General features: G+C 43.4%; 2 protein-coding genes across 2 annotated transcripts; both read right to left on the reverse strand.

Moving 5' to 3' along the window:
- Positions 1–403: 403 nt before the first annotated feature.
- gja3 (gap junction protein, alpha 3) lies at positions 404–6,794 on the reverse strand. Its single transcript, XM_025904091.1, is given in 4 exon segments — positions 404–3,790; positions 3,793–4,717; positions 5,728–5,789; positions 6,283–6,794. Coding segments are annotated over 2 exon segments (1,422 nt in total). The 5' UTR covers positions 4,685–4,717; positions 5,728–5,789; positions 6,283–6,794; the 3' UTR covers positions 404–3,260.
- Positions 6,795–7,164: 370 nt separating this feature from the next.
- Positions 7,165–10,569, reverse strand: gjb8 (gap junction protein beta 8). The gene is made up of 2 exons (XM_005475321.4): positions 10,314–10,569; positions 7,165–9,600 (listed from the first exon to the last, which is right to left on the reverse strand). Exon 2 carries the CDS (start codon positions 9,565–9,567, stop codon positions 8,779–8,781), a length of 789 nt encoding a protein of 262 aa, XP_005475378.1. The 5' UTR covers positions 9,568–9,600; positions 10,314–10,569; the 3' UTR covers positions 7,165–8,778.
- Positions 10,570–10,913: the final 344 nt, after the last annotated feature.

The raw sequence follows: 10,913 nt of genomic DNA on the forward strand, positions 1-10,913 counted from the left end.
TCTGTCCTATTATGACAAGACATTTCTGTCCAAGTTTGGAAAAAAGTGTTTCTCCAAGTTTCTCTAAGTTAACCAAGAATTATCAAAACCTCATGTTACATAAGGTAATTCAGAAATGGGCCTCTGGAAGTGATTTTACATTATGACAAAAAGCTAATCATTACTTCTCCTCTGATTCTGATCTTCAGATTCATTCTTCATTCTGACAGACTGGAATAAATGTGTTTAAATTGAAGCCTAAAAAGCACAAAGCGAATCTATAAAGTATTTTTTTTAATTATATGTATTTTATCATCTTAAAAGTAGGACAAATCAAGGCCTCTGTCACTCCATGACCCCAGTCCAAGACTGAAGTCTGCAGCTCTGATTTCATTCATCATGTAAAGCAAACAAGAGCAATAAATATGGTACAAAAAATTTATTTAGTAACAGTTTTGTAAACATTTGAGGTAAATGAACATTTACATCATCTTGTTCTTACAAACAAATCATTCATACACAAGGCACTTCTCTTATTTAAGACAGCACTGAAAACAGGTTGCTGTTGTGAGCATTGTGAGATGGTTCCGACTCCCTGACGAGCCAGAGAAATCATGCTCTGCATGAAACATAAGAGGAGAGAGTTTGGAGGAGTCACAGGGATCACAGGCTTCGAACAAAACATCCTGTCAGGGCTTTGTATGCAGGGTTAGGGAAGGGCCAGCTACCCAGCTAACATTCTCTCAACATTGGAGCCATCTGATGTGACGTCTAACCAGAGTCCCGACAGTTCTGTGAGAACATACTGAGTAAACAAACAGAAAAATAACCCAGCTGTTATTCTCTCTCCCGCCACTGTATTTTTTTCCTCATCATCATCTGAGCTTGAGATAAAATCTTTAATAATACATTTTCTGTGAAGAGTGACTGCGCTTTGGTTTAAGACATGTTTTTCCCTTTGAGGGTCATAAAGATTGGCATCTCGCTCTCTCCCTGTCACTCCACTGCTACCAACACGAGCGGTGCAGAAAAGCAGTTTTGTTTTCTAAATGTGCAAATCTTTACCAACTACCAAATTGTAAATGCAGATATCAAAGATGTCTTTGTCATTTGAATGAGAACCATGGATTTGGAAGCTTTAATCTACGCATTCTATATATTCTCTTCTTTGAGTCTCTATTTGCACTGAAAGAAGCAAAATAAGTAAGATACAGTATCACACATGATACTCCTGTGGGCACTGAGAGTCTCAAACCATACTGTGCCATCATTCTGTAGCCCCCCCACCACCCTGACAAATGGAACGACAACATTTTTTGCACTGCTCTTACTCCAGTGTATTAACCAATACATAATAACTCATTGAAAAGTACTGTTCCTACAGACATATTAGTAATCAGCTATGGTGTTATGCTCTACCAGTGCAATATCTCCAATGCAGATGGTTAACTTTTCACACAGTGCTGCTGTGTGAACTCTGCCCCGGTGTTGGACTCACAGGAAATACAGCAGATTATTGTTGATGTAAAGTTAAAAAAGCTTTTTGAAAGTGAGTGCCTGGGTTGTGGACAAAACCAAACAGCACAGAGACATAACAGGAACAGAGGACTGCGGCTAATGATGAGTTCAGTTTAAAAGTTTGGGTTTCTAAAGGTGTCTAAGAATCAAGATGAACACAACAAAATCGAAGCAGTCGAGGCCGACTGCACCCTGCGGCGTTCTGATACGCCCAACGCCAGTCACCTTGTCTTTTTTTCTTTTTTTTTCTTTTTTTTAAAGTCATAGCTGTTTTGCAATCACAAACTGACTACTACAAGTATGCAATTTATGAGTAAAATTCAATTCAGTGTAAAAAAAAAAATGACCAAAGTTGCTCTCAATCTTTAGGTGTGGGGGATTTCTGTTTTTTAAAAAGGGGGGAGTGGGTTTGACGGCAGAAGTGTTTGCCGACAATCTAACAAAAATGGTTACAAACGTAACTCTGGAGCTCTGGGAGGCTGAGTGTTTGAAGGTAAATCTTGATAAAGTTTTTTCTTGTATCACGTAGTGGCATGCATGCATTTTTTTATAGATTTTGAAGGCATTATCTTGTATTTGTGCAGTTAGCCGAGAGCATTTTTCTTTTCAGATATGTTGACTAAAGGTAACACTGACAGAGGCAGGCGTAAGGGACTCCTACTTTCCTTGTTTTTGTGCCCGGTTTACTGGCAATGCGGTGTTCAGAGAGACCCAGATGTACTCTGGACATAGCAAGAAAGACTTTCACCAGCATTTTTAACCCATATCCTGTCCACGCTTCACTTATTTTTCTTTAATCCCAGGACCCTGTGAAAGTTTCCAAAGTAGCGTCCTATCTGTTCCATGTCATTATAACTTTTGTTTTTCTTTTATAAAAGGATCATGGGTAGAACCTAGCTAGCCAACTTTGCCACGCAAATATGTCAGTGAATCGGTGAGTTGTAGGGCTACACATGCTGGCATGCACAACTACACAGAACACAATACATGTAATGCCACGTACAAAACGGCATTGCGGATGAATTACTCTCAACACAACAAATAAGTCAAGTCAGTAAAATTCAGGAAGAGCAGAATGCCTTCCGGGTCTCCCGACATGCCGTGCAACACACCGTGCACGTTTGTGCTGCAAGTTTGACAATGAAAACAGATAAAAATGTGGACCAAGATATATGAGCAAGTTGCCCACATTCGGTGCCCTGTGCATCAACATCAGCTATCTCTGTTTCCTCCAGATAAAAATATTCAAAATATCCAGTCACCGGTCTTCAATGACCACTTCCATTTGGAATAATTAGTCCCCGCGGCTCAACAAAAAGGAAAAAATAGGGAAACACCAGAAGATCCCCTTTCCCCAAATCAAACATGTTGGTGAGATGTGTCCATTTTCATGTAAAATTAATAGATCACAATGTCCTTCACTCCATCCATTGCTGTTACCGGAGGCTCCTGACTTTGCAGAAGTGCATGGTCACATATTGTGTGCATAAATATAGACTATTAATCAAGAAAAAACCAAACCTTGCCTCAACTACTCTGCAACTCACCGATTGCACTAAATCAACGACAGCTAGTGGTTCAGTCATTTCACATTTGCCCTAAACATTCTCTTGACTTTCTTGCTTTCCTGTCTCATGGTTTGTTTTGTTTTGTTGGTTTGTTTTGTTGCTTCTTACATGTTCATGATTGTGTCTGGGTTTGGGGTGAGGAAAGTGGGATGTTATTCAAGAGGGCTTTAAGGGACATGAAAGGGCTGAATGGATTTAGACAGCCAGATCACTCGGCCTGGCCCTGATGCTGCTGCTCTTGCTGGCCCGACTGAGCCGCCGAGGGTCTGTGCTGACCATTACCGGAGGCTCGTGCATCTCCACTGTGGTGGTGACGTGGCCTTCGTCCTGCTCGCTCTTTCCTCCATCCCAGCTGCCTGCGTTGGAGGCGTTGCCAGGGCTGCTGCCGCTGGAGGCAGCGTTGGCAGTCGCGTTGGTGATGTTGGTGTTACTGGTGGTGTTGCTGGTGGGTAGGAGCAGAGCACCATTGACGCTTTGGTGCTGCTCATTGTCGCTGCTGGTGGCAGAACAAGAAGAGGAAGGGGAGGTGGCCTTCATCTCCCGAGTCTGCTGCTCGGTTGCCAGGTTGGCCCAGTTCTGCTGTGTGGCCAGCCTGTGGTTGTTGTTGTTGCTGATGTAGTAGTGGGAAGAGGGGGAGGATTGGAGGGACTCCTCCTGCTGAAGGTCGTCCATCTTGAACTCTGCGGCCGAGGGCACGGCGGCTGGCCCCATGGGCGGCAGGAACGCCCGCTGCCCGCCGTCACATCTGTGTAGTTGGGAGGGTAGCTGGGGCTGGATGGGGCAGTTCTGGAGGCCGAGGCCAAACACTCAGGCTCTGCAATGTCGATGCGGCGCAGCGACTCACGGTCAGGGGCATACTCATTGGTCATGCCCTGTTTAACTTTCTTCCATCCAAGGTGATAGATCTCTAACAAATTCAGCAAAAGAGACACGCAAGCCACCACAAGCATAAATATAATAAAAATAGTCTTTTCAGTGGGCCTCGATATGAAGCAGTCAACGGTGTTGGGGCAGGGCCAACGTGCACACTTGTACAGGGGCCTCAGCTGGAAGCCATAGAGAAAATACTGGCCCAAAATGAATCCCACTTCAAACAGGGTCTTGAAAATAATGTTGAACACATAGGTACGCAGCAACGCGCCTCTGATACGGATTTTGCCATGCTCGTCCCTGATTGGCGGCTTCTCCTTTTTGCCGCCTCCTCCTCCTCCTCCTCCTCCAACATCACCACCATTTCTATACAGGAGTTCTTTCTCCTCTTGGAGCCTGTTTGCCTTGCGCATCTCCTCCTCCTTTTCTTTCCGCTTTTCCTCCATGCGGACGATGTGCAGCACGTGGCCCAGGTAGATGAGGGTTGGCGTGGACACGAAGATGATCTGCAGCACCCAGAAGCGGATGTGCGAGATGGGGAAGGCCTCGTCATAGCAGACGTTCTCACATCCGGGCTGCTGGGTGTTACACGTGAAGTCGGACTGCTCGTCACCCCAGACCTCTTCGGCCGCAGCCCCCAGCACCAGGATCCTGAAGATGAAGAGGACAGTCAGCCAGACTTTGCCGATGACCGTTGAGTGCTCCTGAGCGTTCTCCAACAGCCGCCCCAGAAAGCTCCAGTCGCCCATGCTTCAAGATTTAGCCTATGGAGAAAGTACAGGCTGGAGTGGGAAAAAAGAAAAGGGGTGCCAAAAAACAAAAAGAGGAGAAATAAGCAGAGAGAGTGGAAGTTAAAGAGGTGCTTAGGATTTGGTTAGAACAGCTTAACATTTGTCAGTGCAACAGGTGTCAAGGGCTTACCCTCACATTTAAAACACTGCACATGCAATCAGACAAGAGGATGCAAGGACGTGGAGCAAAGCTTGACATTTTGTTTTGTAAGCACTTAGCAGAAAGTGGTCCTTAAAGAAATCTGCCAACTCAGACATCACAAATAGATAACAGATCAATAACAGCTGCTTCTTAGCAGCTCTTATACCATATAGGCCACCTCTGTCACTGAACCCTGGTTCACTCCCTTTCTCTCTCTCTTTCTCTCTCACCTGCTCGCTCCACTGCACAGCAGGCATGTGCTGAGATCAACATTATGATGTTCGAAAACAGAGATGGGGTCTATCAGGGCGCACACACACACACACGCTCAAAAACTGACATCGTCTACACACATCCTACACACCATCGTCCCTCTCTATTGCAACTGTAATAATAAAGCCACCAGAATAAAAAGAGATTAAAAAAATAGAATTATTAAGTCTAGTATAGTATCTGTGTGATATATTATGGTAAATTAAAGATGATTTTTTAACTCAGAAACTTTAAAAAGTGAAGAAAGTAGTGATTTATATGATTTATTCTCTGGTTAATCACATTATTTGCTTATGTATCAGAAAATAGCTGGTATATTTCCCCAGTCCTAACCCGACGCCTTTACCAAGCAGCACCACATCCTCACATCTTTTGACTTTGGCTCCTTTGCTTGATAAAGATTTAAGCTGCTTAAGTTTCAAACTACATGTTAATATTGAAGTATAGCGAATTCAGATGCAGAGACTGGCTTATTAAACTCAAACACGTGGCAGGTAGAGTCTTTTAGACGGTGTTGTGTACACTGAACCCTGATCATGCAACATATTCAGCGCAAACACACACACTCATTTGAGGGTAAACTTACTAAAATATTCTTGTATTAAAGGTAATAAATCCATCGACTAGGGTTCACAATATGTATGACACCTAGAAGAGAGGAAAAAACAACATGTTAACTTTCAAGAGGTTTTGTAAGAAATGCATTCAAATACAAATACATTAAAATAAATCTTCTGGTGAAAAATTAAAACACTGCTGGTTGTTTCAGAAAACGGTCAGACTCTTTAAAGACGGTTTCCATTTACCTGACATCAATATAAACTTATTGGGGGAAACTGCAGCAGTTACACCCAGAGAATCAGAAAGTCGTGCTTTCCATTTGTGACCTTGTGATGACTTATTACTGACAAACCCGCAAAAACTTTAAAAAAAAACAAAAAAACCCTCAGTCCCCTCAGCTCCACAGCTACTTGTGGCATTTGTGTCAGATGGTGAAGAATGTAACAGACGGGTTCAAATGCAAAGCCCTACCTGCCAGAGTGACAATGCAGAGTGTCCCAGAGTCCCCAGACTCCTTTTAAGCTTTGGCAGTCTTTTTGTTCCCCCCTTGTTCGGTAAAACTGAAGCAACTCTTAATTACCTGATAACATGCCGTTCTTCATTTACTGTACTCCCGTTTTAGTGCAAGAAAATAGCCACGGTGGTGTTTATCCGTCATACCTTTAAAGCGGAGATGTCATACTTAAACACGAAACGCAAATCCATCTGCCATCATTGGTGCCATCACTGGAGTGCGTTGAAAAGTGGTGTGGACCTCCCGCGGCTGAAGCGACCCTCCCTCTGTGTCCCTGATCCACCCCCCCACCCACACTCAACTTGTCACTTCTCTGACAGCTCGACAAACTTTTTTTTTTCCCCCGTTTTTTTTTAAATGCGGCCCTCACAAACTCGTTCATGCACAAACTTCTCTCCGGGGCCCGTTACTTTGCGCAAGGGAAACCTTTTTCTTTCTTGTTGTTAGTTTCTGGAGGAGGCTCGGAGTCGGAGAGATGAAGCTCGGTTAAACGGAGCTACCGCTCATTTCCAGCCATGACTGGGCTGTCACATTGCGTGACCATCCATGAGTGAATCCACAGAGTCATCAGCCTGTCCGGCCACACCACGCCCCTGCCAACCTCCCCAAAACCGTGCGCAAAAAGTTGCCAAAAGTTTAGAAACATTCCCAAATTATGACCCCCGGGCGCTAAAAATAGTAATAGTTACTCATTTTAGGAGGCAGGCAACATTAAATAGCCGTGAGATCTTTAAAAGGCCGATCCTGTGGACACACTACAATCTCTCCAAGTCAAACGTTACCTAATGAAAACCTGATATGTGGTTATAAAGAGCAAAATGTGGAGGAGAAGACAGAGAGAGTAAGGCAAGATGATGCTCTCCCAGTGGGGGAAAAAAAAAGCATCCCCACTTATCCCAAATTTCAGTAAAGTAAATAAAACTGCACATAAATGATAATGCACACAGGTCTGCTTTTACCGATTTATTTAAAAATTTTAAAAAAAGTCTCATAGAGCAAAACAAGTTGAAGGATCAAAGTGCAAGTGAAATAATAATAATAAAAAAATGTCAGATTTAATCATTTCTTCTTAGAAAGCTGTTTGCTCATTAGTGTGCGGTTTGCTTTTAAAAGGCAGACTAATAGAAACTGTAATAATAATAATAATAATAATAATAATAATTACAACATGTTGAAATAGGAACAATCAGGATAATCCCATAAAAACAATAGGAAGTACATCGCTGTTATAAAAAAATATGTAGCATCAGAAAATGTCATTAGGCTTGTTACAGAAAGCTAGAAGTCAAAGGTCAGTGCAGAGCAGGCACACAGACTAGTTTTGGTCCCAGCTGCATCACTTATATAACATCAGTATACAGCTCACTGTGCTTTCTTTTTAATTATGGTGGAATCGACACGTCTAACCAACGCTTTGGCAACGGTCTGACTGATCCCGCTCGGCTATTCCTGGATGGAAGAAGGACAAAGACGTTTTCACGGCCACGGTGCCTAGCAGTGATTAGTCTGGTGGCTAAAATAAGGCACATGCTGAAAGCTGATACAGCCAGCTGGGGTCAGTACACACTGCAAGAAAAACAATGCAAGTTCAAATAACACAGGAGCAGGTCTGGGGCTGAGCGGGGCAACTTCTGGTGTTTCCAAAAAAGCAGGATGGGGACAGTTGGAAGCCACAAGGCGAATGAGGAGGAACCCTATCTGAATGTGAAATGGTCAAAGTAAATGAAACCTACACCGTATAAACTTGAAAAACATGAAATCCTAACACCTAAAAGAGTACACAGTATCATGAATCAATACTCCTGTGTCACGTCACTGGTTTCAGCCTTCTTTTACATTAGATCCATTCTGGAATTCAGTTTCACAGAAAATAATTCACATGTGTGCAACGCGATCTGTTCAGGAGGATTCTTGAACTTGCTGGCAGTAGATGAAAAACCATCTGATACAGTACAAACATATACGTTCTTCATATTTTGAATGAAATGGTATGCACGTTTGAAATTCTTTTGTCGTCTAACACATGTAAAGAAACATTTACAAACCCCCCAAAAAGAACCTATGAAGTTGATCAAACAGCAAAGAAAAATCAGACTTGATTCTTTAAGTGTAATCACATCAGGTAATCAACCTCATTTGAAATCAAACATCAGCTAAAGGCTAAACATACTCTGCTTCTGTTCTCAAAACTTCATTTGTTCTCCTCGGATAAATCAATCACTCAGGCTGTTGTGAAGGCGTTTGTGCTCGTTAAGGGTCCACTGTCACCACTAGATGTCAGTGTAGGCTCATTTTTCAGGCAGATTTCGCCACGTTCAAGCAAATTTCAACTGTGGACAGTAAAATGGTTGCAACCACTCAGTGTTTGACACTTGTTTTATTCTTTATGTTACTATCTGGCAATGTGTTTGTTCGGAGAACTCAAACAGGTCCGTACAGTCAACCCCAACTACACAGTCTCCAGCAGCTGTTTCACCATCTCTGAGACAAATCCCAGTAACCAAGATGTAGACACAACCCGTGAGGTTGGATTTACAGTATACACCTTTCTTTTGTCTCTCTTTAACACATGGTCTTGTTGCTGGATGAATCTGTGGAGGAAGACAGCAGCATTTCATTCTTCTTGTTATCCCGTGTCACGCTGTCTGGGTAAGTGTGTTTCCTCCTGCTGGACCTTGTCATGCATCTCATGACCGCCTTAACAATGAGGTAGAAGAGTTCGGCCACATTCAGCACCATGCAGATGGCAGATGAAGCCACCATGAAGATGGTGAAGACGGTCTTTTCAGTTGGCCTGGAGATGAAACAGTCCACCTTGTTGGGGCAAGGCCACTGCTCGCACTTCACCAGTCGGGGCATCTGGAAGCCGTCGTAGACAAAGTAGAGCGCATACATAAACCCCCCCTCAAAGATGAGCCGGAAAAACAAGCTGCAGGTGTAGGTCCACCACAGAGTTCCTGTAATGGGCAGACGCCTCTTCTTTAGCGTCTGCAGCTCACTATCTGTCATCTTTTCAGTGCCATTGGAGGCCAGCATGGTCCTCTTATCACCCCGTTTTCTGTAGGCGACGTGCATGGCCACCAGCAGGGCCGGCGTGGACACAAAGATCAGCTGCAGGCACCACATGCGGATGTGCGACACGGGGAAGAAGTGGTCGTAGCAGACGTTTTTGCAGCCGGGCTGCTGCGTGTTGCACGTGAAGTCTGACTGCTCGTCCCCCCAGACGCTCTCCGCAGCCAGGACCAGAATAGTGATGCGGAAGATGAAAAGGACAGAAAGCCAGATCTTCCCCAGGCTGGTGGAGTGCTTGTTGACGCCACCTAGCTGGGCGTAGAGAGCCCCCCAACTCATTGCGGCCAAAAGGAGTCCGGAAGCTGAGACAACCTGTGGAATTCAGCAGAAAGTTAAAAGACTAGAAAAATCCAGAGTGCTGGAGAAATACACCTGCTGGTGGCCTTGGTTGTTGGCATATTTATGTTGTTAAAAAGGTGCGAGTGTGTGTAATTAGAATATTATCATTATTTTTCAAATGCATATATTGTGGATGACTTGTGGGATTTAAAATAATTTTTAAAGGGCTAAAAGGTTACATTTCTGGCTACACATGACAAGGTGTATAACAGAGTTGGCATTACAGAGTCTAAAAGAGGGCGGGAAAGCAATGGTTTTAATGCAATTAAAGGGCATTTAAGCAGCCAAATAATGCTGCAAGCAAAATGAAAAAATATGTATTTGTAGTTTAAAAAAAAATCATATTTTTTCCACAAAAATCTAAAAATACGCAATCACTCCTTTCCCTGAAAATAAGGGCTTCAAACTCATTCTGATAGTATACAGAGAAGTGTTGGGAAGACCAGTGTCACCGGCGCCTCCTTAATTCATACTCCTACCTCAGACTAACGTCTGCCAGCTCAAACCAACTGCACCCAGACTGAAGGGGCCCACGGGTTAAATAAGCAGCTGCTGCCTAACAGATCATTCAAGGAGCTAACACTTTAAAATATCTAAATTCGACACATTATTTCTAACACTTATTTTCTCTTTTTTGTGCAGAATATTGTGGTGGCATTAGCAGATCAAATTGAAATGAAACTCACCTGTTTTTGTGGAGTTTATCCTAAACAGATTTTTTAAAAGCTTCCACCAAGCTGGGGAAACAACCAGTCCTGTTCTCTTCTGTGCGTCTCAGTAGAATCGGTTTGGCTGGTTTGGGACAGACTCGACTTGTCTATAAGTAGTGAGTGAGGCGCACACAGATTATCCATCATCCCTCCTGCAAACTGGGAGGAGCTCGAGGTGGGGCCAACCAGCAGGGTTATTAGTCCCTAATTAAATTTTAGTCACGCATTTAATGTTAATGTGACTTCACCTAATAATAAAAAAAGGTAGACCTCCAAACTCATATTGTCTATGCCCCCCCCCCCCCCCCCCGCCCCGCCCACACATATAAAATATTTACAATATAAATACAATATTTCATAGTTTATAGAGCCACAAACCTGCACTAGAACACCCAGAGTGTGATATATGCTTGTTACTACTGGACATATGTCAGTGTGAAATTTAAATCTTTCACAGCCCTGGTGATGTGTTTCCTTATGATTTGGGAACTTACCCGTCACAATTATGCGAGCACATGGTGGCAGTCAGCAGAGAGCACTCAGCCCAGAAATATGTAGTGAAATGTCATTATTTAA

The sequence above is a fragment of the Oreochromis niloticus genome, linkage group LG16, assembly GCF_001858045.2.
Source record: "Oreochromis niloticus isolate F11D_XX linkage group LG16, O_niloticus_UMD_NMBU, whole genome shotgun sequence".
In the NCBI taxonomy this organism is placed as follows: domain Eukaryota; kingdom Metazoa; phylum Chordata; class Actinopteri; order Cichliformes; family Cichlidae; genus Oreochromis; species Oreochromis niloticus.

Bases quoted from the DNA above. Each gene is read 5' to 3' on its own strand.
- gjb8 (XM_005475321.4), bottom strand. From the start codon at position 9,567: ATGAGTTGGGGGGCTCTCTACGCCCAGCTAGGTGGCGTCAACAAGCAC.